The 25,609-nt window shown below is 63.9% G+C and overlaps 5 protein-coding genes across 5 annotated transcripts; 2 read left to right on the top strand and 3 right to left on the bottom strand.

Annotated features, from left to right (window-relative positions):
* The first annotated feature begins 11,437 nt into the window (after positions 1–11,437).
* On the top strand, positions 11,438–14,160 carry EMIHUDRAFT_441219 (hypothetical protein). Its single transcript, XM_005787024.1, has 9 exons — positions 11,438–11,688; positions 11,862–12,037; positions 12,109–12,218; positions 12,324–12,416; positions 12,556–12,654; positions 12,744–12,885; positions 13,022–13,404; positions 13,500–13,529; positions 14,099–14,160. Exons 1-7 carry the CDS (start codon positions 11,471–11,473, stop codon positions 13,180–13,182), a joined length of 999 nt encoding a protein of 332 aa, XP_005787081.1. The 5' UTR covers positions 11,438–11,470; the 3' UTR covers positions 13,183–13,404; positions 13,500–13,529; positions 14,099–14,160.
* EMIHUDRAFT_467573 (hypothetical protein) lies at positions 14,133–16,215 on the bottom strand. The gene is made up of 4 exons (XM_005787023.1): positions 15,606–16,215; positions 15,455–15,502; positions 14,742–15,385; positions 14,133–14,601 (listed from the first exon to the last, which is right to left on the bottom strand). The coding sequence occupies exons 1-3, from the start codon at positions 16,209–16,211 to the stop codon at positions 14,744–14,746; spliced, it is 1,296 nt and encodes a 431-aa protein (XP_005787080.1). The 5' UTR covers positions 16,212–16,215; the 3' UTR covers positions 14,133–14,601; positions 14,742–14,743.
* Positions 16,216–18,143: 1,928 nt separating this feature from the next.
* Positions 18,144–19,480, bottom strand: EMIHUDRAFT_228406 (hypothetical protein; the record flags this gene model as incomplete). Its single annotated transcript, XM_005787022.1, has 4 exons — positions 18,144–18,251; positions 18,682–18,702; positions 18,803–18,943; positions 19,283–19,480. The coding sequence occupies 4 exons, from the start codon at positions 19,478–19,480 to the stop codon at positions 18,144–18,146; spliced, it is 468 nt and encodes a 155-aa protein (XP_005787079.1).
* Positions 19,481–20,829: 1,349 nt separating this feature from the next.
* Positions 20,830–23,365, top strand: EMIHUDRAFT_455543 (hypothetical protein). The gene is made up of 6 exons (XM_005787021.1): positions 20,830–21,478; positions 21,597–21,653; positions 21,724–21,887; positions 21,959–22,055; positions 22,243–22,406; positions 22,649–23,365. Exons 1-6 carry the CDS (start codon positions 20,888–20,890, stop codon positions 22,911–22,913), a joined length of 1,338 nt encoding a protein of 445 aa, XP_005787078.1. The 5' UTR covers positions 20,830–20,887; the 3' UTR covers positions 22,914–23,365.
* A 231-nt stretch (positions 23,366–23,596) lies between these two features.
* EMIHUDRAFT_455541 (hypothetical protein) lies at positions 23,597–24,835 on the bottom strand. The gene is made up of 4 exons (XM_005787020.1): positions 24,490–24,835; positions 24,329–24,415; positions 24,003–24,263; positions 23,597–23,912 (listed from the first exon to the last, which is right to left on the bottom strand). Exons 1-4 carry the CDS (start codon positions 24,739–24,741, stop codon positions 23,862–23,864), a joined length of 651 nt encoding a protein of 216 aa, XP_005787077.1. The 5' UTR covers positions 24,742–24,835; the 3' UTR covers positions 23,597–23,861.
* Between the last annotated feature and the right edge of the window lie 774 nt (positions 24,836–25,609).

Raw genomic sequence — 25,609 nt, 5'->3', positions numbered from 1 at the left:
GCTGTTGACGGGAGCGCTTTTGAGCCTGGGAGCCCATGCCACTGCGACCGGCGTGCCCGGGAACGGAGATCGCGCGCGCGCCGCCACTCACGACGCGTCGCAGACTCACTCAGGGAAACTCGGTCGAGAGACGAGTTGCCAGAAAGATGTATGTAGTTTATCGTTCAACGTAGAAATTTATTTCTGTAGTGTAACTCACTCCTAAGATTAATTCTCGCGCACGTCTACTCTTGGCCGAGGAGAGCGGTCTGCCTCCACCACCACAAATGCCCGCAGAGCTCAATACGGATGGATTGCCGACGGGCATTGGCGCCCCCCCCCCGTAAGCAGCCCGTCGATGCAAGTGGCTCGCGCGGCCACGGCCGCAACGACGCGTCGCCGGCGGCGCTCACTCGAGCCCGAGCCCTCCGCGACGGCAACACCAGGTCGTCGCGTCCACCCCGCCGGTACTAAGCACATCCTACTCTCGCTGCTGGCTGTCCACACAGCCAGACCTAGACACCTGCCCACACATCGGGTCACTGCCCCCTCTCTGCCCATCGCCCCACTGGCCCCTTCCCCACGGCCCTCGCTGCGCCCTGCACAGAGCCTCCCCGACGGAATGAAGAAACACCAGGGGTGAGGAACCACCCCGACCAAACCGACGGCGCGTCGGGGCCAGCGCTCTCAAATGCGCCCCAAACTGTCCTGCCATTCTCCACGCCGACCGCCGCCCAGCAGCCAGAGCTGGCAGAAGCCGACGTGGCCGACGTGCAGCCGATGCAGATCGACCCGCCGGGCTCCGGACGCAACCTCGCCGTCGCCCCCTGCTCCACCGCCGCTCCCGCCCACCACGCCGCCGTTGCATTCGTCCAGCCGGCTGCTCGGCGTTCTCCTCGGCTACGACGAAGCGATTGTTATGGTATCATTTCGCATGCTGACGTTCACGACCCGCCGGGCTCCAGTTGCACCCCCGCCGCTTCGCCGCCCGTCGCCAGGCCCGACGCACCAGCCGACCACACCGCCGCTGCATCCGTCTCTTCCGCTTGCCCGGTCTTGGCCGTTCCTTTCTCACTGGCGGCGTGACAGGGCCTCTTTCGGCTGCGTGTGCCGCCCATCGGCACGCGGGTGCGCAGACATCGCGACTCTGCCCGCTCGCTCGACCCTTTTGTTTGCCGCGAGAGGGCGCCGGCCGCGTGTAAGAGGCGGCTGGCGCTCTGAGGCGGCATTTGGTGGCCGGGGGGTCAGCGTGCGGGGCTGAGTCTTACTCGTCGGCGCTGGGGCCAGGACCACAGCGCAGAACCCTGCAACGCTGGCATTCGACACAACAAGACTAACCCCAACCCCAACCCTAACCCTAACCCTAACCCTAACCCTAACCCTAACCCTAACCCTCTACCAACCCGCCCCAACTCTTGATGAAAATCAGGCCCGACCGCAATTGTTTCTTCAAAAATTTTCGCAGGCGCTCCGCGGAGCGCCTGCAGATTTTGAAATAAATTTGATAAAATATTAGGTGCTGGGCCACGGAGAAGGCCACACGACACATAGACACGCACACGACACATAGTCTCTCTCGCGCACACACATCCGACTACAGCCTGCAGCACTTGAGCGTCGGGTAATCCGAGCAGAAGTGAGGCCTCGCATAGCCGAGACATGCCCACTCGTACCCATAGAGCTCGGAGTCGCACATCTGCCTCTTCGCGTGTTCGCTCAGCCTCGACTTCGCCTCGAGCGCATCACTCATCTGCTGCCCGTGGTGGTTGGAGTGGGGGAGGGCCGCCTGTGGTATTGGCGGGGGGAAGATATCACGGAGGATTTTGTCCCAGAAGCCAGGCTCCTCAAGCCGGTAGATATGGTCTGGCCAGAGCACTTTGCCATCCTTACCGTAGCCCGAGAGCCGGTACGTGCTTGGCTGGAAGTGCTCGTTGTGCCACGAGCTGCTCCCCGTCAGTCTAGTGGGCACACCGGGATGGCTGATCACCGATCTCAGCAACTCATCAGCACTGCGCTCGCGGAACCAGCGGAGGCTCGCAGCGCCCCGCCATGTCTCACTGTATGCTTGGCGGACACCGGACTCGAACTTGGAAAAGGGCTCGCGCGCAATGGACCACACGCTGATGCCGCGACTGGCGAGGTTGCTCGAGCTGAAGCAGCCGCTCTCTGAGCGCGGCTGTGGCGCTGGTGATGGGTGGTGGAGCTGGCAGCCATAGGGTGGCGGCGACCACAGGGTCCAGTTCTCGCCGGGGATGTGATGGCTCATCCATTCCCGGACGGAGGTCGAGCCCGCCTTGACGTTGTCGAGAAACACGCTCGAGACGCTACGGTCGTGCACCCCATTGTTGAAGTGGTGGGTGGTGAGGCTGGGCGCACGGCAGTGATGGCGAAAGTGGCGGGCCAGATCGACACCAGCGGGGATGGGCGGCGCTGGTGAGAGCGGGGCTGGCGGCGGGGGGGGTGGAGGCGGCGGTTTGGGCGAGGGCGGAGGGGGCGACAGCTTCAGATCCAAGCCAAAGATGGTCGCGCCACGCCTGCGCGCGAGCTGGGCGACGGTGGCGGAGAAGCCACCGTCTGCGGGGATGAAATAGGCGGCGCGTGACATGAAGATGATGTCCTCATCGGGCGACTGTCCAGTGCGCAGACTAGTGGGGTAGCCGTGCTCCTCGAAGAAAGCTTTGATTGTGGAGAGCAGCCGCCAGCTCCTGTCAAACGAGCCGAGCTCGATGCCCGCCCACGGCGGCGTCGGATGGGCAATCGTGCTGTGATGAGTGGAAGACAGAGGCCAGTGCGAGCCGGAGACGATCGCCACGCGATCGATCTCGGCAGGAAGCGCGCGCACACGATCCATGTAGTATTGGAGCGGCTGCACATACTCAAATGTCGAGCCGCACGAGGTTAGGAATTGCGCATGACGGGCTCCAGGTCTCGCCCTCCACGTCGGCCACTCGGACGTGGTGTCTGGCGGCCCGTGATAGCAGTGGTTTGGCGTCGCGCCTCGGCGGATGAGGGCCTGAAGGAGCGAGCTCAAACGCGGGTACGAGAGCATATCGAGGACGGACTGCGCGTCCGCGTGCTCATCAAAGTCGACCACGTCGCCCGTCCGTATGTGGATCACCAGCGTGGTGCGTGACGGCACGGCTGGCGCGTGGGGGCGGTGCACGCGCTCATTGATGATTCGGTTGAGGAGCGAGTAGTCCGAGCAGCAATGCTGCTCCCGGCGCACGTACTCGACGATGAGCGAGTCGGGGAAGTGGGCTCGATGGTCAGCCATGCCACCGGGCTGTGTACGCCGGGTGCCTGATGGGCAGGCAGCACAGGTGGGTATCGGTGGTGGGGACACGCGCATCCGTCGGTCGCACATCAGTCTACAGCGAATGCGCGGTGGCGGCTACTACGCGGCAGCGACGGCGGCTAGGCGGCGGCGACGCCTGCCGCCGCCTCAGAGTCCCCTGATCGCGCTCAGGTCATGTGTTCAAAAACAGGGTCGGGTGTACAGCGGCATGGCAGCATGCGACAAGTGAGCGTGGCGGGGCGGAGCGTACCTTTGAACATGTCACCGAAGCGGTACGCGTGCCAGCTGCTGTACAGGTTGAAGTCGTGCGGCGGTGAGGGTAGCAGAGCGAGGATGCGCGCAACGGCGAAGCAGGCGATGGTGAGTGTGCGGCCTCTCCTCGTCATGGATTGGCAGCCACCTGCGCCGAATTGGGCCGTCTGCACCTGCTGCTGTTCCGAGGTGTGTGCGCTATTGGACGCACTGGCAGCCGCTGTGCCTGCCTCGGCCGCATACTTGAGCGTGCCGGACTGTAGGGTGGCACCGAGGCAGACCGGCCCGTGACCTGCTGAGACCCGCTCTGAATTCTCGCACAGCCAGAGAGTATCCTCGTCTGAAAACCCGCCGACCTCCCTGGCGACTGCGCAGTCGGCTGGATCTGCCGCCCAGGCGCTGCGTCGCTCGTGGTAACGGTCGGGGCACAGCCGCTGCAGCAGCACGCACTGGGAGCAGCCGGCGCACGCAATCGGCGCACTGCTGCATGGCGAGATGCGGGTTGCACAGTTGCTCGCGCACGGCAGCGATGGTGGCGAGGGTGGGTGTGGAGACGTGTGCGCAGCAGTGGTAACAGCTTGCAGATACTCCAGCAAAGGGTTTTCTTGCAACCTGCTCCCACGATGGGCGAAGGCGCCACGAGTGGTTCTCCTCTTCCTCCTCCTCCTTACTCGCTCCACTCTTTCGAGAACGGCAGTGCATCACGACCGACATGTTCCGAATGGGTTGACTGCACTGGTGCCGCACATCGTGGCTCGTGAGTAGCGTGACGCTCAACTTCTGGTTGTCAAGGTCTCCGACGCCCATCGCCGTCGGGCCGTTGTCGGAGACTGTCGTGTTCCAGCGAAGCTGTGCAGAATGGAGAAGCACCTTATTGAGCACCATTTGGTCATCACATCTATCACCACACGCATGAACGACATGGCCGAGCAGTGCGCGATTGGCTGCCGACGGCTGGAATGCGATGAAGCCCATGCAAAGCGTTGCGCCCCAAGCAGTTTGTACTTCCGGAGGAAAAGTGGCGCGACTGGCAACAATGTCGCTGCCATCTTTGATCCCGTTGTAATAGAATTCTCTCGCGTCACCGATCCATAGCGCATCTGCGTCAGAGAGGATCACGCCATGACCGCTGTGCAACAGCTCCTTGATGAGTCTGAGCCGAGCAGCCCACCTCTCATAATTTGTGGAGGCTTTCACATTGAGACACGGCGAAGCGCCAATCTCCTCCAAACGGGCGATCGACTCGACGTCAAAGCACGCTGTGGCCACGCGACTCGAGAGCGCGCTGCCCATGTGCTGCGCGGTCGTCGACAGCCAGTTGATGTATGTGCCCCAATAATCGATGTTGATAAAAACGAGGACGACAGGCTCGCCACGAGGCAGTTTCAAACCGCGAACCCACATAGTAACCGTACGTTGGAAGCCGCTGCTCCACAAGAGCCTCTCGTGCTCATCATCATCCAAAAGGTCGCCGCCGGTGTGAATCCGTGCGAGCCCCTTAGCCCAGGGACACGCTGCATCCCCTCGAGAGGACGCCACGCACCCATCTCGCCCCGTGACAAAATTGTACGTGTCGACATCGACGGCATAGTAGTGCCGCACACGGTGCCATGGCACGCGCTGCTGGAACAGAGCCTTGCCAGGCCAGACACCCGCATGCATATGCTCAGGCCTGGGGCTTGAGTCCGACGTATGCCAGGGCAGCGCATGCTCGAGCAGCGCCAGGGCGTCGCCAAAGTTTTCGACTGAGCACAGGGCCCAGCAGCGTTCGCCAGTGAAGTTTGCCATGGCGCGTTGAGGATTTGGGCCGCGGAAGTATTCGGCGGTAGGGCTCGCTTTGGTGGTGAACCAGCCGCGACGATGGAGGAGCGCCACTGAGACGTCATGCCCGCACTCTGGCTCCTGGCGGCCTGCACCGGACCCGGGACCATCCCCGCACCACTGAGCTACGGCTGAGTAGAACCATGTCTCCGGATCGCGAAGCATGGCGAACCACGCAACGGTGCTGTCTGCCCAGCCGCCAAGGTGATAATTGTCGTGTGATCGCTCCTGCACAGCAACATTACTGGCGCGCATGCAGTTTTCATTCTGGCAATCGCAAGGCAGCTTGAGTCCGTCATTCTGCAACGCTCCAAGTCCGCCCAGGCTCACTTCCAGGTTGCAAGTGGGCACCTGGCTGGATGAGAGCGCGTGGAAGAGAGTCACGTCAGAATTATTGGGAATGTGCACGATGGCGACTCGGCTGTTCATCTTGGAAGAGTCGGCACGATGGCGACCTGCTGAGGCTGTCGCTGTGCGCTGCCGTTGCGATCGACGTCAAAAGCACAGCGGGAGCTGGCCACGGGAGGCCGTGACGACCTGGTGACGGCGCGCGGAGCGGGGCTTGCGGCGTTGACCGCAGATTCCAGAGGACTTACACGACAACACAACACACAATCTACGCGTCGACCTTGATCGGGACTTGGGCTTGAGTTTGGGAGGCCACTGACGGCAGAACGACCGACTTTGTGGGAACATTTCTGCTGTGGGAAGTACGATCTTGGGAACATTTCTGCTGGGAAGTACGGTGTTGTCCACCTCGAGGGCGAAAATATGGATTTTTAGGGGCTATGGGGACAAAAATCGCAGGCAGGGACAAAGGGAGAAGTTCAGCTCTAGCTAGAGAGGCCGGTTCTAGCGAGGCTCCCGGCGTGGCGAAAATATGGATTTTTAGGGGCTATAGGGACAAAAATCGAGCCGCAGGCGCTATCAGGCAGGGACAAAGGGAGAAGTTCAGCTCTAGAGAGGCCGGTTCTAGCGAGGCTCCCGGCGCTGGGAGGCAACGAGGCGTCGCAAGGACGTTGGTGAAGTTACAGTTGGCGGTCAGCAGCCAGGCGGTGGCTTTGTCCTGTGCTAGTAACGAGAGCGCTTGATACAGCAGCCGCGGCATTCCGCAAACATTTGTTGAGGCGCCCCATGACGCTCCGGAGCTCGCAACCTCGCGGGCATTCGTCGAATGTCGCACGTGCACCATGTGCATGTGCATGTTTTGCGTGTTCCGCGTTGCAATGACGCAAGCTCACGCGTGCTAGCTCGGTCGCTCGGTGGGGGGGCCAAATTCTGACTTCACCCCACAGCTGGCGTGAAGCTTGCAAAGCTTCTAAAAGCTTCCAGGTGGTTGCGTGGGACACGAGGATCAGCCCAAAAAACCAGGCTCTCCAAACGTTTACAGAGGCATTGCGTACACGCCTGTCTTCACTTTTAGTAGTCTCTGATATTAAAGTAGTGGTTTGGTCGGGGGCAGAAAGTTAGAATTCTGAAAGTAAGGGGGGGGGGGTCTAGCCGCCCCAGTGGCTCTCACAGTCGCTCAGACAAATATGGTTACTTCCCCCAGGATGTCTTCTCTGCCTGCGGGAACACCCTCGGGCGGCCGGGTGGGGCTGCGGCTGGAGCTAGCATGGCTCGGTAGAGCCGAGACCCCGTGTTGAGGCGGCGCTCCTTTGGGCGGCTGTTGAATCAGCAGATTCGACCTCATCTTTCCATTCCTCTCCTCCCCCCCCCCCCCCCATCCCAGTGGACGGACGTCCGTACCGTACGTCCCTTTGTGTTCCTCTCCCCGTCCGCCAGCGAGACGCTCAGTCGCTGGCGGCCGCAGTTTTCTGTGAGGCGGGAGGAGAGGAGAGGGCGCTTGTAAGATAGCACAGCAGCCGGCCCCACCGGCAGCACAAGCGCCCATTGTAGTCGTCGTCGACGATTCCCAGCTGCACGACGACGCAATACTCGTTCTCGCTCCAGGTGCTCAGCACGTAAAGGGCCACGCGTCTTTTCTGGCTTGGGCTACGGCGTACGACCAAGCCGGAGGGGTGATCAACTACGTCTTGGGGCAGAGCGACGCCAAGGGCGCCTTCGCGCCGCGCTGCCAGTTCAGCGGGGACTTGCAGACACGCACGCTCCTCGATGGGAATCACGTTTTGAATGTGCTTTTCAACGGGGCATTTTTGGTCGCGGCTCTTGACCGCTCTGGATGCAGCGAACCTCCATGGATAAGATTGGAATACTGCACCTGGTAATGGCCAATCCGGGAGTCTGGAGGATCGCGCACACGGAGACATCTATCATCTATCATCTTTCTAGACATCTATCATCTTTCTGGACGATGTGGGCACAATTTGGTATTTGCCTACTTCCTGGAGGGGGGGGGGGGGGGAGCTGTATGATCACGGCTGGCGCTGACCCTCGGCCGGCGCCCTACAATCGAGGCCAATATCAGTTGCCTCTGGTCTCGGGAAGGCGTCTCTCCTTCGCCGCCTAGACGGCTAGCACCGTCTCTCGGCTTGAGACTTCCTTTCGTCGCCTCTCCGTCACCAGCGGCGAGACAGCTGCGCGCTGGCGCCGTCTCTCGACTCGAGGCCTCTTTCCGTCGCCTCTCGTCTCGACGCGCCTCTCCGTGGCTGTCTGGACAGCGGCACGGCGAGGTCAGCGGCGCGCTAGCACCGTCTCTCGACTACTCGGGCGTGCACCGCGGCGTGCGGACGCTCCCGTGGCTCGACGACTTCGCTTTCTTCGTACGGGGCGTGCGGGCGGACCACCCGGAGTACGGCGCGATGCTGGAGGCGGCTCGCGCCGAGAGCATGCGTGTGCGAGCCCTCTTTGGCCGGCTCGGCTTGGCCGTCTCCCCGACCAAGGGGCAGCACGAGCCGTCGCAGCGGCTGGACGACCACCTTGGGCATGCCGTCGACTCGACGCGCGGCCTCTTCCTCCTCACGCCGAGGCGCGAGACGCAGCTGGCGGCGGAGGCACGCTCGCTCATCTGAGCCGACGAGCTAGCTCCCTCGTCACACACGCGCACGGACGCATGGAGATCCGCGCGCGTGCCACACACACACACACACACACACACACACCATACGCGAGCCTGCTCTCGCTCCGCCGCTCGTGCGCCCCGCGCATGTCGGCTTTCTCATGCCTCCGGCCTCCGAGCGCCCACCTCGGGCGCTCGGGCAGTTGGGGATGACATATCGGTTCCCTGGGCGTTCACTAGCGCTCGCTTGTGGGTGAGAACGGCGTTCTCTGGGTAAGCTCAGCTGTGAACTTCCCACCCAGTTGTTTGCTCTCCCTCCCTCCCTTACTTACCCTGTTCATGACTTGCTAGCGGGACCTGAGTATCTAGATATTGCATAAAAATACTGTAGGGGTCCCGTACCACGCGGAATCGACCCTATCCAGTGCTCAAGTGCTCAAGTGTACGTCTCTCTCTCTCTCTCAAGTGTAAGGCATATCGGTTCCCTGGGCGTTCACTACAGTGGGTTGCGGGCATTAAGAAAACGTCGCATTAAGAAACCCTACCAAGAGATTTCCGCAAAAATCTAAGAAACCACGGCGCGCCGCAGGCGCGGCCCCGAGAAAAGGCCAGACACGAGTCTCGAGTGTGAACGGGAGCCCCAGCTCAAAATTTCTCTTCGCCTGCGGCGCGCGCACTTGTCACTTTCCAAGTCTACGGTGTTCTGAGTGGAGTGGAGATGGAGGCGTGTGTGCGCCTTCCCGTCATCCAGAGAGCCGACTCGGCGGCAGACTCTGGCATCGCCCTCGCGGACCGCAGCTTACCTCTTACCTAAAATCCTTAGGTAGGGGGCCGGCTCTGGCCTGAGTGCCGGCCGGAGCTAAGAAACCACGGCGTGGGGTGGATGAGGGCTGTGGAAAGGCTTAGAAACGGCGGCGTGCCGCCAAATCCTGTTTTCTTAATGCCCACAACCCACTGTACCGTCGGGTCTCTATTTTAAGATGAGGTAAACAGCAATAGATCCGGGTGTAGTGCCGGATCAGTTCCTGGAGCCAGGGGGACCGATTCGCACTTGCCAAGGGACCAATTGCTGGAAGCCTGCGCAGCCTGCCTGCGCTCCGGCCGGCAGAGGGCTTGCGACCCGTGGCAGGGTGACAGCCCGCCGGTGGGCGAGCCAAACTCTGGCGGAGGCAGCCCGCTCAGCCCCAGGCGCCCCTCGAACCGGAAGGTGGTCTGCCGCCGCTGCGCGGTCGGCGCGCCGAGGGCGGGAGACATATCGCAGCTTCGCGCCACAGGTAACCTGGGGACCGATTCTCGACCCCAAGTTTGGCAGCGCGCTGGCAGTGTGAAGGATCGATTGCTGTACAACGAGGGACCGATTCCGTGAGGGCCGGGTATCGATTAGGCCGCTTGAGGGCCGGATCTATTGCTGTTTACCTCATCTTAAAATAGAGACCCGACGGTAGGCTCGCTTGCGCGTCGTAGCGCGTGTAAAAGTGATGGTGTGACGACACATGCTGGCGTTGGTCGGAGCCGCAATGTCGCCGGCGTTGACGCCGGCCATGATCGCAAAGATCAATGAGCAGATGCACAAGGGGTTGGTAGCCAAGCCCACACGACCGCACGCCGCCAACCGGTCACACGCCCGCCCGTCCGGGTTGGTAGGCCTGCACGCCGCCAACAGGTCCAACCCGACGATGACGCCCCATCCAGCCCAGCCGAGCTTGCCCCTGGCACTGCAGCAGTCGGCGGGGCCGCCAGAGTCAGCCGCCAGCACTTCAGCTTCGAATGGCACGGACCCTGAGGCGCTGGCCCTCCTGCATAATGCGTTCTTCCTGCATGTGCCCAAGACAGGTGGGTCCTCCGTCGAGGCCTCGATTGCAGCTGAGCGCACCGTGTTTCACACCTGGCGAACGCGCTGCCCTCCTACGGTCCAAAAGAACCCGTCACCGTGGCATATGGCACCCGATATCTTCAAAGCGCGCTGCGGGAATGAGGTTGCGCCCGGCAATGTCAGCCGCTTCTGTGTCATTCGCGACCCCGAAGAGAGGTATGCCTCCGATTTGGCATGGGTGGGATCGAAGGTATTTCGCTATCATCTGTCGCCGACGATGCTGCTCGGCGCCTTTTCGAAGGGGCGCTTCGCCGTCAGGTGGACAGAGGAGCTGCACCACCTGCAGCCGCAGTCGTATTTTGTGTGGAGTGCCTCCGGCGCCGTCACGTGCGACTGCGTCGTCGCTTTTGAGAAGCTGCCGCGGCTTGTTCAAGTGCATCTCCAGACCAGCAACGGGAAAAGTAAATCTCAAGGGGGGTCACAGTCGCACCCAGAGGCCCCGCCGCTGCCGCAGCCGCTGCGTGAACTGTATCATCTCGACGCTCAGCTGTGGCAGCTAGCTCTCGCGGAAGCCAAACTGTGCTACCACCCACGACGTATGCCATGGCGTGACGTCTCGCGCTGAGCTGGGATCATTCGGCGACACATCGCACAGCTCGCAAGGCAGCCGCGCCGCCCGTAATTAAACGACCGCGTTGGCGATTTCCGGGGCGTAGCCACGATGGTCGAATGCGAGGCCGAGTGTGTGTAAGAAAGAAAGAAAAGAGACATTGGGAGGACGGCACGCAGCAACGTCGGGTGTGTGCGCTTCCTTTTTCTTTTCCGCGCGAGAGCGGGCTGTTACTCTCGTGAGCTGTGAACAGACGCACTTGCCTTCGTGAGAGCGCGAGCGACGACGCTCGACGCCGGGCGGTGGCAGGGCGCGGCGGGGCACCTGCGCGCGTAGCGGCGCGTGTAGCTGGTCGGCGTGATCGTACTATCACCAGCTCTCGCTCAGGCAGCCTAGCAGCGGCAGCGGGAGCTCGTGAGGCGGTGCTGTGCCCGATATGACGCTCGAACGAGGGCGTCGAGCGGCAGGTCACCTCGGCGCCGAGCGAGCGCGCGTGGCGCCTCCGCGCCCGGAAAGCCAAGCGTGGCACCTCAGCCTAGACCCGGATCCCGAGGCGCAGCTTCCGCGGCCGTCAGGCTGGCCGCCGGGAGCCGGTCGGCGGTGCAGCTCAAATCGCCTTGAGGCGTACCATCGAGGGCTGCAGTTCCCTGAGAGCCCAATCCCGCTAGGGTGGGCGTGCTTTCACAGCCTCACGAGAGTAGCGGGCTGTGCGGGAGCGCACCATCACCATCACCACACACCATGGTCGGCACGACATCCAAGAAGCAGAAGCTCTCACCCGGCGTCGAGGCCAACGTCAAGGCGTGCCAGAACGTGTTGAAGGCGCTCAAGAAGTCGCACGTCTCCGCGCCCTTCGCAGTGCCGGTCGACTGGAAGGCGCTCAACCTGCCGCTCTACCCAAAGATGATCAAGCATCCGATGGACCTGGGCACCATCGAGAAGAAGCTGCTCGCCGGCCGGCACGCACGCCGCCGTAGCCGCCGCCGCGCCACGCGCCGCCTCCCCCGCAACCACGCCCTCCGCCGGCCCGCCTTTTCTCCCGCCCGCCCGCCGCTCCGCCGCCCCCGCTCGGTGCGCCTTTCACGCCGATCCATCCCTGTGCATAAACAGCCGCTGTCGCTGTGCACCAAAGGTACTCTGCCGTCTCCGACTTTGCGGCAGACATCTCGCTCGTGTGGGACAATGCGCAGACCTTCAACTCGGACGGGAGTGAGATCTACGACGCGGCGGCGCAGCTGCGTGAGCTGTCCGACGCGCAGCTGTCGGGCGTCTCCCCTGGCCCGCTGAGCGACGGCGGCGGCGGCGGCGGTACAATCGGCTCCTTTGGTGGAGCCTCCAAGGGGCGAGGGCGGTTGACGCGGCTCCGCGAGTGCGAGTAGGCGCCAGCGGCTCGCTGTCGGGCGATGAGCTCGGCCAATGCAAGGCCGTGCTGCGTGAAATCAAGAAGAAGGACATCGCCGACCCATTTTTGACGCCGGTGGATTGGAAGGTGCCCAGCAGTGGGACCCCCCCCCCCCCCCACACACACACCGCCACCCACCAACCCACCCATCGCGGCCCTCGGCGCCTTTGCACGCCCCCTCGCGTCGAGTAGGCGCTTGGCATCCCCGACTACCCGACCGTGGTGAAGCGGCCGATGGACTTGGGGACGGTTTCGTCGCAGCTTGAGGGGGGGCACTACTCTTCGGTGCGCTCACATCCACGGGCTCTTATTTCTGCGGTACGGGCTCCCATAGGGGGGGGGGGGGGGAGATGCGGCGAACACTCCGGAGGCGACTCGCGCGCCACGAGGTCATCGCTTCACGCTGTGACGCCGCCGAGAACAGGTGCGGCAGCTCGCCGCCGACGTGGACCTGGTATGGAAGAACGCCATGACGTACAACATCGACGGCTCGTGGATCTATCAGTCCGCGTCCAAGCTCAAGGTCCGCCCCACCCCGTTGCTCACACTCAAAGGCCCCCCCCCCCCCCCCCCGCGCCCCCTCACACTGACCGTGGGCGCCGCCCGCCACAGGCCTTCGCCGACGCCAAGTTCAGCCCGCTGCTCTCCGCGTCGGGCGGGGGCGGCGCGGAGGGCGAGGTCACGGAGCTGACCTTCGAGATGAAGGCGCAGCTCAACCAGAACGCTAACCTGCTCTCCTCAAAGGACTTGTACGGTAGGATGGCTTAGATGGGGAATCCCTACCTAGCCGTCGAGAACACGCACTTGACTGCCCAATTGATTGCCCAAGTGTTCGCTCGCTTCTGCATTCGATGCGGGTCCACCACCATCACCGCGAGCTCCAACTGCAGGCATGGTTGGCATCGTTGAGGAGAGCTGCAAGAAGGCGCTGGACGCGACCAATCCGTCCGAGGTGGAGATCGACATCGACACGCTCGACCTCGCCACGTTCCTCAAGGTCGAGCGCTACGTGCAGGATTGCCTCGCCCGGCAGAAAAAGAAGAGCAAGTAGACCGCAGCTTCCCGCGCCTCTTTGTGGCCCCGCCACCTCGTACTAGTCCAGTGCAGACCCGCCCCCACTGTAAGTCACCCTCCCATGAGCCATGTACCTCATATCTACACACGACGGACCTCCCACAGTGCTCGACCAATATGCCGCCCGCGACCCCCACGCCTCCAGCCGCGCACGTAAGTGTGCCCAGAGCGGCGCACCATGCAGAGGCCCGAGATCCTCCTAAGAGAGCTAAGTCCTAAAGCCGTATGAGGTATGTCTGCCGACGGGCCCCGCGCGCGCGACGACCGCGCACGCCGGGATTCGGCGGAGGAGGTGGAGGAGCCTCCGGGGGGGCGAGTCTCTCGGTCTCTCGCCGTTAGGGGGTGCGCAGCGCCGCATAATCCACCAGTGTGGGATTTCGCGCAATCGCTTGACTCTGAAAAGCTCGCATATCCCTGCGGTGAGCGCTGTGGTCGCCGCAGACTGGCTCCGACTTCACGGCGGCATGGAGACGTGATGCCTCCATGCCGCCGTCGAGTCAAAATCGACATGCAAGGCGATCTTTGGCCCGCCAGAGGGATATGCGGCGTTCGGGCGACAAACAGCGCTGCGACCGCGAAGTGGCGGTGGACATGCTCCCATGTTGCCGACGCGGCGCCGGAGTGGCCGGCGCTGCTCGCCGCGACCACGATGGCTACTCCGATGCGCCGGGCCGACCCGTCCTACCCGACGGTGGCACTCTTCCACGTCTCGCTCACGCTGAGAAAAATTCTGAAACGGCGTGCAGCAGAGTCACCGACGAGTCGGTCCGCGTGACTCCTCGCGTCCCGTACCGTTCTCACACATCCATAAACTCACTTTTGCCCCACTGAAGCGATGCCTGAATCCTGAATCCTCAGATTTTAGATTAGGACGCTGCGCACCCTCTATCGCCGTGTCTCGGTGTTGGGTGTACACACAACACAGTTGAATGCGAACCCTCTTTTACTGAAAAAACGCGAGGCACACCGAGAGCGAGACCCTTCCAATTTCCCGTTTCCGACCGAGCTCGCGCACGTCGCAGGCGACTCCGGCACGCTGCGGCGCGGCGCGCAGCCGAGATGGCCATATACTCCATACGCGTGTGTCAGTACTAGTCTCGGAATACACGCCGCGCCTTGGTGTTCCCTACTCTGCGGGCGAGAGTCGTCAGGCTGCACCGGTCAGCCCCTCCCCGCCCCCCCAAACACCCCGGGATTCATGCCAGCTCAGCGTAGAGCTTGAGGCTGGAGCCCCAGCCCGGCCCCTGTTCCTCTTCTGTGCGCCCCCGCGACGCTTCCCTCTCCACCCGCCCACCTCGAGGACCCGTCACGACGAAGGACGCGGCGGCGGTGGCGGCGAGTGCGAGTCCGAGGCGGCGTCGGCTGCTGCGGCACCTGTGTCCTTGTCGGGCTTTTCCTGCGCAAGCGCCAGGCAGTGGTGAGGCTTGTAGTGAGGAAGTGGGTGTGAGGGCAGGAGGACAGGCGGTGAGTGGGGCTAGGGGGTGGGTGGGTGGGGGGAGTGGGGCTCTGCGCGATGTCGGATCTCAGATCAAGCGCCGCTATTGCATCCGCTCCGTGTCGGGCGCGGCGGTGCTCGCCTCCCCAGCCGCCGCCGACGCACCCGCCGGCGCGCCCCAGCCGCCGCCGTACCCGGGCGCCTCGTGGGACGGCGACGGCGGGCCCTGCTCGGACGTGGGGGTCGGCGGGCCGCCACCGCCGTGCGGCTGATGCTGCGGCGGAGGGGCACCGGCAGGAGCGCCCGGCTGGGGCGCCCCCCACGCGCCTCCCTGAGGCGGCGGCGCTCCGTACTGCGGCGGAGCCGCTGCCCCGTACGGCGGCGACTGCTGCTGCTGCTGCAGCGGTGGCTGCTGCTGCTGCTGCTGCGGCGGCTGGCCCCACGGAGACGCAACCTCGGCGCCAGCCTGCGGCGGCTGACCATACGCTCCCGCGTACGCGTCGCCTCCTCCAAACGGGGACCCGCCGGCAGGGGGAGCCCCGACGCCGCCAGGCCCAGCAGCGCCGGCGCCGTAGTCTTGCGGTGGCGACCCGAATGGCGCGCCGCCCGCTCCGCCGCCGCCGTAGGGCCCGCCGCCGTAGCCCGCGCCAGCGCCGTACGCGCCGCCCGGTGGCGCGCCGTAGCTGCCCGGCTGCACGCCGCCGTAGCTAGGGTCGGCCCAGAGGGGCATCTGCGCGCGCCGCGCCTAGGAGGGCACCCCCGATGAATCGGGGGCTTGCAGCGCGCTCGGAGGAGGCGGGCGTCCGCGGCGCACCTCCGCTTCCTTGCGCGCTGCCTCCTCCTTTGCCCGCTTGCGGCTCTCCTGCGGACGCGCGGCGGGGCTCAAGATGTTGGGCTGGGGAAACTCGGTTGCTCGGCGCAGAGGGCTATTGTGGGGTGCCGTGGCTGTGCGCGCGAGGGCGTGCCTCGTCAAGCCCGACGCTCTTTAGAATCGACTTGCCCCACCCCTTGAGCTGGTCCGACACCTTCTCCCCGGAGCCCGCCCCGTAGGGAGGGTACCCGTAGGGCGGGGCGCCGCCATAGCCGTAGCCACCCGCGCCACCGTACCCCCCCGCGGCTCCGCCATACCCGCCGGCGCCGCCGTACGGGCTGCCAAACGGGCCTGCGTCCGGTCCGGCGCCGTACTGCTGCTGCGGCGGGCCGCCTCCGCCGTACGGCTGCTGCTGTGGCGGCGGGCTGCTGCCGCCATGCTGCGAAGGCGGAGGCTGCTGCGACGGAGGGCCGTATCCGGGCGGGGCGGAGCCGTACTGCTGCTGTGGCGGCGGGTAGTCGGCAGGCTGTTGCGGAGCATGCTGCCCACCCCACGGGCTGGCCTCACCCGGCGGCGGAGGATAGCCTTGAAAGCCCTGTCCCGGCGGGCCTGCTCCGCCGGGCGGCGCACCCCACGGCCGCGAGCCGTCGCTCTCCCCGCCGCGGATGCGGTACGCGGCGGAGCGACCGGCGAGCGCGAGGCGGCTGCGCGCAGCCCCGCCGAGCGAGGCCGTGGCGAGTAGCAGGAGCGAAGATCTCATCGAGGACGCCACCTGGCTAGTTTTCTTTCTTTCTCTTACTGGGCAATGGACAGCTTGCATACACTCATACATTGGATTGTCATCGCCTGTGAGTGCGAGGAGGGCTAGCCGTAGGCAGCTAGCCTCTGAGGAGGGCGTCCATAGACACCTCACTAGACCCCACATACGGTCTCGTCCGTGCCTCGCAGGCCGGTGAGATTGCTAGAGGTGGAGCAAGCTGCTCTAGCCTCACATGTCACTTCCTGTCGTCTGTTGTTTGAGTTGTGCCCTTGTTTGTGCCCTTGGCACCGTGGAGTGCTGGGGGGGGCGACAGGGAGGATGTGGCCCTGAGTTATGTGTACGCCGACTCAGGGTGTGTGGCAGCCAGCTGGCTGTGTGTCTTGTGAGCCTGTTTGTGTCTGTGTGTCGCTCGTGCGTGTCGTCATCATCTGTCCAGCGTCCACCCATACCGCGTTGGTGTCCAGTCCGAGCCTGGCTGTTCTTCACCTTTCTACCTACCTACCTACTGACTATTGATCTACGGCTGCGGGTGAAGGGCAAAACCGCGCCGCTGCAGAACGGTTTTGCAAAACCGCGCCGCAGCGGTACGAAACTGCGCAGATGCAGTGGTCCAGGGGTGGTAAGGACACTATGTGTGTGTGTGTGTGGCCGTCGTCTAGACGGCTGCGCGGTCGTCGGTCTTCAACACACTATAGAACGATGGGCTTGCCCATCCCGGAGTGGTTCGATCCCGGCAGCAATCTACGACCTCCATTTTCAATCTTCGATCTCACATCTGGGGCGGATGGCTGGGCGCTAGGATCTACAATCTGCATTCTCCATCTCCTATCTCCACATTTTGGCCCGTGTTGCTGCTCAGCGATCTGCAATCCACAATCTCAATCTTCGTTCTTTAGTCTTGAATGGGGAACCGGACTGGAGGGATCTACTGGCGACCAATCTCCAACGTCGTCATCTTAGGCCGGATTCAGTCAGATCTCCGATCTCCATCTCCAATCTCCAATCCCCAATCTCGATTCGGGGGCCCGGGGGAGGAGGGGGGCTCAAACCTTCAAGGAGATGCGCTATGGATTCATTCACAATGCAAAAGGATCTCCACCCTCTTTTCGCGCCATTTTGCAATCTCCAGTCGGCCCACACGATCTCTAGGCGCCTTTGGCGCGAAGTCAGAATCTCCACCTCTGTCGCAAGATCTCAAGCGACTGCACGCACCAACTCGAGATCTCAGACTCCTCTCGAGCATCTACACCGGAGAAGATTTGCCTCCACCAGTTCTTCAATCTACTGCTGCTCTTGGCAGGAGATTTGCCACTTAAGAGATCTCTAAAAGGCATCTACGATCTACAGTCCAAGGATCTTCCGATGTTGCGTAGAGATGTCCATGTATGACGGCGTAATTATTACGGTGTTCTGCACATCATCTCATATCTCATCTGTGTTTTACGTGCACGCCCTCTCCCGGACGGATTATGACACAACGTTCGCATGCCAAATATGTTGGTCCTTAGACCAGGAATTAGTTATAACGATGACGATATTCGTGCACGTGGGGTTGCACCGTCACCGCCCCCTGCCTGGGAGCCTGGGGTTGGCTTTGGCGCGGCGCGCAGCCGAGCGAGGCGCGAGGCCATGGATCGGCGTGAGAGCGCTCCGCGGTTGGTTGCATCGGGGTCGGCGCCCCGTCGAGCCGCCTGGCAACCTGGCCGGGGGCGTGGTGAAGTACTTGACGATGGCGCACATCCACCCCCGTCCGGGCACCGGGGTGATTGATCAGAGGCGCGCGCCCACCACCACCACAACACACCAGCGCCGCCGTCACGCGCGGCTCGGGGCTTTCAGGACGTCGAGCTGGTTCCGCAGGGCAATGCACTTCTCGAAGCAGCCCGCGGCGGACGCCGCGTGCATTTCCGCCTGCCGAGATCGATGTGATGCTCAGTGATGGCGCGGGGGCGGCCGAGAGGCGTTGCGCGCCTCGAGCGTGGCGATGCCCTCTTCGATGGCATCGCGGAGCCGGATGCACTCCTCAAAGTCGGCGCGCGCCTGTGCGCACACACGCGAGGCATGCTCGGCGCGGCGGAGAGGCCTCAGCGGGCTTGGGTGGGGTGCGAGGGGAGGGGCATTGTCCAACGGGGGCAGAGAGTGGAGTGGGGCAGGCGGATCTTGGGCTCTGCCTTGGCCTCGCCGAGCTTCGCCTGCAGCGAGAGGAGCGGGGCGACGCCCGCCTCACCGCAGCCGCCCGCGACGCCACCACCGTCGTCACCGCCGGCGCCGTCATCACTGCCGCCTCCGCCGCCTCCACTTCCGAGCGGCTTGGGGGGCTGTGGCCGCGAGCCGCTCACCGGAGCGCCCGACGGAAGTGTTTGGGGCCGTGGGGGCGGCGGCGGCGGCTTTGCCGGGCTCCGCTCTGCAGCCTTGAACGGCGGAGGCGGGCAGATGGCGCGGGGCTCTGCGGTGCTCAAAGTGCCGCAACCGTCGCCTCGTGGCCCACCGCCTGGCCGAGGCGGCAGAGGAGGAGTGGAGAGAGCAGTTCGAGAGCCTCTGTTCTTGGCGCTCGCACTCTCACCGCACCGCAGGGCGGCGGAAGGGAACACCTTCTTTGCCCTGCACGCCTTGGGTGGTGGCGGCAGCGACGATGGCGGCGGCCAGCCGAGAGAGTAGCGCGTGGTCGTCCCCGCGGCGGTGGCGGCAGGCTTCTCGCGGCGCTCTGTCGGCAAAGCACTGAGCTCAGACGACTCGCGGCGAACGGGTAACGTGTCAAGCGAGGGCACGCTGCCCGGCAGTGGCGGCGGTGGCGGTCGCGGTGGCAGTGTCGGCCTTGGCGGCGGCGAGGCGCCAGACGGTGTGGTTGCGGCGGTCGGTGGGAGCGGCGGCCTCTGCGGCGCGGATGGAGGCGGCGCTGGCTGTGCTGGTGGCAGAGGCTTGGACAGGATGTCCTGCAGGGGTGGCGGCTGCCGGGGGGCCGCGCGCGGATTCGCCGCTGTAGCACTGGGTGCTGGAGGGTGTGGCGGCGGTGGCAGAGGGCGCTTCTGAGGCTCAGTGGCCTGGCGCAGATCGCTCACGGGCCCTCCAACCTTTCGCAGCGTGGGGAATCCGCCAGCAAACATCCCGCCGGGAGGCGGCCGCGTGGTCGCAGCACGATCGTCGGTGCCGTGACGATGGGAGATATCAGTGTCGACGATCTTGCCCAGAGCAGGAGCGGGGCTTGTAGGAGGCGCCGTCTTCTTGAGCTCCCTCCCGCGCTGGATCTGGGCGAGCAAAGAGTTGTCCATTGACGGAAGAGCCGACGAAGCGAAGCGCCCACTTTACTCGGTCATTTCTTTTATATACTTAGCTCTGCGATTTCGGGCAATTGGTTGTGTTGGTATACGGTCGTGTGCTTTCGTGTGAGCTCTGTGTCTTGATTTGCCAATCAACAACACCTCGAGGCATCGGCGAGAAAGATCTCTCTCCCAACGAAGCTCCGAAGGGTGTCTCGGGGTTACACAGCAAAACTACGAGCATGGTAACGAGCCCCCGTTACCATGCTCGTAGTTTTGCTGTGTAGTAACCACTAGAGTTGTTTGGTTGGTATTGCTAAAAATCTCTCTCTCTCTCTAACTAACCGCCTGCGCACAGAGAACTGCGCCTCGGGAGAGAGGTGTTTTGTCGCCTCGGCGGTACTAGCACCCCACCTCGCGAGTCGGTCTTGGGCTGTTTTTCGCGCATGCACATGCACAAAACATGCATGTGCATGTGCATGTGCATGTGGCTCCTCGGGGGTCTCCGCCCGGTTATGGTTAATCCATGATCCGTGAAACCGTCCTCTCTGCCTTTCGCGCCCCCCACTCGCTCCGACCCCCCGACCGACGATGCAGAAGAAGAGCAGAAGCAGCCCGTTCCTGCCGCGGCCCTTCTCAAAGTCCAAGACCAACCTCAAGGCACAGGCGCGGGTGGGTCTTGGGCGGGGGGCGGAGCCGGGAGCGGCTCGCGGGTTAGTCGGGTTGGGGCGGGGTTGCTCGGGTCGGGCTCCTGTGGTGCGGGCGACGGCTTCTGAGGAAGCCGTCGCCCGCGCCTCGCCTGTCGCGTGAATCGTGTCGTGCGACCGCCAGTTTAAAATTCTTTTGTTCCCTGTGCCGCAACAGCCCCACCCCCGCCAGGCGAGCGAGCGTGCTCGGAGTTGGGTCGGCGCGCGCGCGGGCGGACGGCGCCTGTAAACAGACATCCTGCACCGCCCACTCGTTCAAAATCACTCCTCCAGTCCAGAAAGAAAGAAAGAAAGAAAACAGACAACCCAAGGGAGGGATGGGAGGACGGCACGCCGCCACCACACAGGGATTTTAAGGAGAGGTGTGTGGTGCGCTAGCCGTCGCCCACCCTAGGGAGTCTGCCTCTTCGTATCTCTTTTCGCAGTCTCTCGCCGATTCTCGCTGCATGCAACCTTCATGCCACCTCGCGGTCGTCCCACTCTCATCGTTCTTCTGCACTCACTCCTGGCATACTCGGTGGTGTGTGTATCGCGCGCCTTGCGGGGGGGCGCGGAAAAGAGGAACCTCTTAGCGCCCTCGCCATGGTGCTGCAAGCAGCGCCGGGCAACTGAGGTAAATCTTTTGTTCTAAAATCTTTTGTTCGCTGTGTGCCGCAAAGAGGCCCCACCCCCGCCAGGCCCCGGAGAGGGGAGCAACGGGGGCTGAGGCAGGATGGTGCTCGCTGACCTCGGCTCGCGCGTCGCCGTCGCGCTGCGCAAGATGGCGCAGGCGCCGCTCGTCGACAAGGACGTCCTCAACGAGATGCTCACCGAGATCTGCAAGGCGCTCCTGCAGGCAGACGTCAACGTGGCGCAGGTCAAGCACCTGCGCGAGTCCATCAAGAAGAACGTCGACGTCGAGAGCCTCGCCTCCGGCATGAACAAGCGCAAGATGCTCGAGCAGGCCGTCTGCAACGAGCTGTGCTCCATGCTCGACCCGGGCAAGGAGCCGTATGCGCCAAAGAAGAAGCAGGCCAACGTGATCATGTTTGTGGGGCTGCAGGGCGCGGGCAAGACGACCACCTGCACCAAGTACGCCTACATGCACAAGCGCAAGGGCTTCAAGTGCGCCCTGGTCTGCGCCGACACGTTCCGCGCGGGCGCCTTCGATCAGCTCAAGCAGAACGCCACCAAGGCAAAGATCCCGTTCTACGGCTCGTACACGGAGACGGACCCGGCCCAGATCGCCGCCGAGGGCACCGCCAAGTTCCGCGAGGAGGGCTACGAGATCATCATCGTGGACACGAGCGGGCGGCACATGCAGGCTCGCGCTTATAGTGCCTCCTCGCGGCGCCCCGGACCCCCAAGCGTCGCGACTCGCCCGCCCTTGCCCACCCTCCCTGGTGCCCAACCAACCCACCCCCAAGCCCTGACGCGTGCAGGAGGCCGCGCTCTTCGAGGAGATGCAGCAGGTGTCGGACGCCGTCGCGCCGGACGAGGTCTCACGACGGAGCTTTCGCCCGTTCGTGGTGTCTCTCCTTCCCACCCGGGTCCGCGTCTCCCGCCTAGGTCATATTCGTCATGGACTCGTCCATCGGGCAGGCGGCACACGAGCAGGCGAGCGCCTTTAAGAAGAAGGTCGCGGTCGGCTCCGTCATCATCACCAAGCTGGACGGCCACGCCAAGGGTGGCGGGGCGCTTTCTGCGGTGGCGGCGACCGGCGCTCCAATCACGTGTGTGATTATGTCGCCGCGCGGGCGAGTCCACACGCCGCGGCCCTCACCTGTCGACGCCGCGCTGGTAGGCACATCGGCACGGGCGAGCACGTCGAGGACTTCGAGGACTTCGAGGTCAAGTCGTTTGTGTCGCGCATGCTCGGCAAGGGCAACATCGCGGGTCTGGTCGAGAAGAGCTGCGCGCCGCCGCCCGTGACATGTCCACGACACATCCCCGACACGTCCACAGGCCTGATGGAGAAGATGCGCGCCGCGGACGTGGACCTGGAGAAGCAGGCGCCCGGCACCGAGCGGCCTTCGATGGTGCCCTGTCCGTGCAGACGTTTCATGCGTCCGCACCTTTGCCCCGTAGGCGCCGGAGATGATGAAGCGGCTGACGCAGGGCAACTGGACGTTGCGCGACATGCGGGAGCAGTTCCAGGCGGTGCTCAAGATGGGCCCGCTCTCGAACATCATGAATCAGTTCCCCGGGATGGGCGGGCTGGACTTCCACGAGTCGGGAGCCCGGATCAAGAAGTGGCTCACCATGATGGACTCGATGACGGAGCGCCGAGCCGCTCTGCACGCCCGCAAGCCCACACCGACCCCGGCGCACACGCTCCCCGCGCGCCTGCGAGTAGGACGCCGAGCTGGACGACACAAAAGGCCTCACCCAGTCGCGCGTGCTCCGCATCGCCCGCGGATCGGGGCAGCGACCCCCCAGCCTCCGCTGCTCGCCGTCGCCCCTCGTCCTAGAGGTCGCGACGCGCTGCGAGTAGGCACCACCCGCTCGAGGTGGTCGAGCTGCTCGACCAGTTCAAGCTGATGGCGACCACGATGCAAAAGACCATCAAGAAGAACAAAAAGATGGGCAAGGCGGGGCAGGATTTGCACAACATGGACGCCGCCACCGTGGCACAGATGATGCACAAGATGAACCCGCAGATGCTCCAGCACCTCGGCGGCCAGGCGGGGCTCGAGCAGATGATGGCCGAGATGGAGAAGGAGGAGAAGAAGCACGGCAAAGGGCCAAAGGGAAAGTAAGCGGGCGCTGCCGGCGCCGCGAGCCGTCCCTGTCGAGCCAGCGGGCCCGTTCGCACTCGACCGGTCGGGCACGGCTGCCAGTGCGCAGACTCGGGCCCGAATGCTCCGAGCTTGAGTCGCCCCGCAGCGCCGGGAGGCGGCGCGGCGCGGGTCGTGATACCATGTACGCGCGCGCCCGCGAGGGATGCTCGAGAGGCCCGACGCTTGCGCTCGAGCGCCCCAGGCAGGCCCCCGGCGCACCGCCTCGTATGCGTCACGCCGCTGTGGCGGCGGTCTGCCGGTGCCCCGTGCGCGCCGTGCCCGCGGCCGCGCTGCGCGCATGTATCTTGTATGTCCCGCATGCGCATTCTGTCGACGTGTGGTCCGATCGCTGATCGCGCGTCGGGCCCGTCGGCCGTTGCCTTTGTCTATACCCTATACGTTTTGGTCGACGGTTGAGACCTTGAGACTTCATCTAGACACTCTTCGTGCGTTCGGTCCAGAGCGGGCCCCGGAGATACCGCGCTTGATCTTTGTCCTTCTCCTTGACGCTTGAGCGTGGGCCGTGCGCCCGAGGCCCGTGCGCCGACTGCCTGGCCGTGATTCTTCTTTTTTTCGTGATTAATGGCCTTTTGCGTCCGACCCGCGGGACTCCGAATCCTAGCGTCCTAGCCGTTGTGTATGTTCTATGTAGCCAACAGCCTGACCTGTTGGTGTTGCCAAGACCAACACCGAACAGCAACACACATATCTCACAGCAATGTCGGAAACAGTGACAGACAGCGGGGGCCAGCCCCACTCCCCGAGTCCGGCAAGGTCCGGCCATCCACGGAAATGCCATGCGAGGAGCAGACACAGCTCGGCGCTTCATGCAATTGCGATCATCTCAAACAGATAGGGAGGAATCCCGAATCTTGCCCAAACCGGCTTCGGCCAAGGGAGGCCAATCGGCCCACGCCCGCTGCAAGGCTAGTTGCGAACCCACGACGGCTGCGACTCCAGGCTAGCGAGCCACTTGGCCTATTTTGACGATGAGAGTGGAGTGAGGAGCGTGGTGAACGATTGCGGGGGAGTTTTGGGTTCAGACAAGAGGGATGCTGCTTGGGCCACCTTTGCGTCCGCCTCCGAGAGGCCCACGCTGGTCGGCACCACGCTGCCGCTCATGTCCGGCGCCGAGGCCGCCGCGGGCGCCGCACTTCCCTTCCCTAGCCAGGAGGGGGTCGAATCGAGCGATGCGAGCCAGGCAGCCTTTGCGGCGTCCTCGCTCATCGCCGCGAGGGGCGGGGCAGCGTCAAAGGCCGGCGCCGGCGCCGCCGCAGGCCCCTTGCTCAGCCACGAAGGCTGCGTCTCGAGGCTCGCCAACCACTTGGCCTGTATTCCGTGGACCGTGATTAAATTATCGTAGAGCGGGCGGCGCAGGGAGAGGCGAAGGCAGCCTTCGCTGCCGCTTCGGACAAGGGCGTGCCAGAACCCACGCCGCCCAGCCACGATGGCTCAGAGTCGAGAGAGGCGAGCCACTTGGCCTATTCATGGCTGGGGGGTGGGTATGGAGATATCGTGCGCGTCGGAGACGGGTTTGAACGAGGTGAGGGGGGGCCTTGGCCTCTGCCTCGGACAGCGATGCCGGGGGCGCGCCGCTGGCCACCGCCGTTGGAGTCGCCGCTCCCAGCCACGACGGCTCGTTGTCGAGCGATGCGAGCCAGGCAGCCTTGGCGGCCGCCTCGGACTGGGCGGAAAACGGCGTGGTTGCATCAGGGGCCGCGGTGGCGGAAACGGCGGCAGCCTTTGGTCCCCAGGAAGGCTGGTCGAGCGAGGCGAGCCAGGCTGCCTTGGCGGCCGCCTCGTTCATGACGAGCGGACGCTCGAAGCGGGCGGCCGCGCCGGCGGCCGCGCCAGGCGCGCGAACGGTCGCGCTCCAGCCGAGCGGGGAGAAGGAGAGGGCGAACATCAGCCGAGATCTCTCGAAGCTTGAAGAGCGGGGCGTCGAAAAAGAAATCCGCGAATTGTGGCGAGGCGGAGGCCCAAGGGTGGGCGACGGCTAGCGCACCACACCCCTCTCCTTAAAATCCCTGTGTGGTGGCGGCGTGCCTTCTCCCATCCCTCCCCTGGGTTGTCTGTTTTCTTTCTTTTTCAGAGAGAGGAGGAGGCTGCAGCAGCAGGGTACAGACCACGCCTGCTATTCACAGAGCCTGGCAGGGGGGGGGTCCGCCTGCTTTTCGCTGCTTGTTTGTCCTTGGCTCTCCGACAAGCGACATCGATCCTCGCTACCCAACGCGGCCAAAGGATATCCACCTCGAGAACCTCGAGAACAGCCTCTACTTCTACATGCACCCACTGGGTAAGCGTTGGCAGGGATGCTACGAGCCTTGGAACTATCAGGCGCGCGCCATGACATCAGGCCAAGAGTGTCCCCACTCCGTCCGTCTCCTTGCACGACGCGGACTACGAGCCGAGCTTCGACGCGGCTATGGCCTCATACCTAGAAGCTGACTGGGTTGGACTCACAGACTTTTACGACGCGTCGCTGTGTCTTATGCTGAGCCGGCTACAATCGGCTAGAGCGGCGGACCTCTTTTCGTATTTCGACTACTTGTGGCTGTGACAACAAGGCATCCGTGCTGGATGTGAAAGTGGTCACCCACGGAGACGTCGATTCGACGGCCGTCGACGTTCACCCTGGACCTCGTCGGCAAGCTTCCTCTCATCTCCTCACATTA

This window comes from Emiliania huxleyi (assembly GCF_000372725.1).
Source record: "Emiliania huxleyi CCMP1516 chromosome Unknown EMIHUscaffold_147, whole genome shotgun sequence".
In the NCBI taxonomy this organism is placed as follows: domain Eukaryota; phylum Haptophyta; order Isochrysidales; family Noelaerhabdaceae; genus Emiliania; species Emiliania huxleyi.
This window is presented reverse-complemented; position numbering and strand designations above follow the sequence as displayed.

Excerpts from the sequence above, each read along its gene's own strand:
- EMIHUDRAFT_455541 (XM_005787020.1), bottom strand. The coding sequence starts at position 24,741 with ATGAACGAGGCGGCCGCCAAGGCAGCCTGGCTCGCCTCGCTCGACCAG. Across the intron at positions 24,416-24,489 it reads TGTCCGAGGCAGAGGCCAAG|GCCAAGTGGCTCGCCTCTCT; the intron begins GCCCCCCCTCAC and ends AGCCATGAATAG. Across the intron at positions 24,264-24,328 it reads TGTCCGAAGCGGCAGCGAAG|GCCAAGTGGTTGGCGAGCCT; the intron begins GCTGCCTTCGCC and ends CACGGAATACAG.
- EMIHUDRAFT_455543 (XM_005787021.1), top strand. The coding sequence starts at position 20,888 with ATGGTGCTCGCTGACCTCGGCTCGCGCGTCGCCGTCGCGCTGCGCAAG. Across the intron at positions 21,479-21,596 it reads CGAGCGGGCGGCACATGCAG|GAGGCCGCGCTCTTCGAGGA; the intron begins GCTCGCGCTTAT and ends TGACGCGTGCAG. Across the intron at positions 22,056-22,242 it reads AGGGCAACATCGCGGGTCTG|GCGCCGGAGATGATGAAGCG; the intron begins GTCGAGAAGAGC and ends TTTGCCCCGTAG.
- EMIHUDRAFT_467573 (XM_005787023.1), bottom strand. The coding sequence starts at position 16,211 with ATGAGATCTTCGCTCCTGCTACTCGCCACGGCCTCGCTCGGCGGGGCT. Across the intron at positions 15,503-15,605 it reads AGAGCGTCGGGCTTGACGAG|GAGAGCCGCAAGCGGGCAAA; the intron begins GCACGCCCTCGC and ends GCGCGTCCGCAG. Across the intron at positions 15,386-15,454 it reads CAGCGCGCAAGGAAGCGGAG|GCGCGGCGCGCGCAGATGCC; the intron begins GTGCGCCGCGGA and ends GTGCCCTCCTAG.
- EMIHUDRAFT_441219 (XM_005787024.1), top strand. The coding sequence starts at position 11,471 with ATGGTCGGCACGACATCCAAGAAGCAGAAGCTCTCACCCGGCGTCGAG. Across the intron at positions 12,038-12,108 it reads CGACGGCGGCGGCGGCGGCG|GCGCCAGCGGCTCGCTGTCG; the intron begins GTACAATCGGCT and ends GAGTGCGAGTAG. Across the intron at positions 12,886-13,021 it reads CTCCTCAAAGGACTTGTACG|GCATGGTTGGCATCGTTGAG; the intron begins GTAGGATGGCTT and ends CTCCAACTGCAG.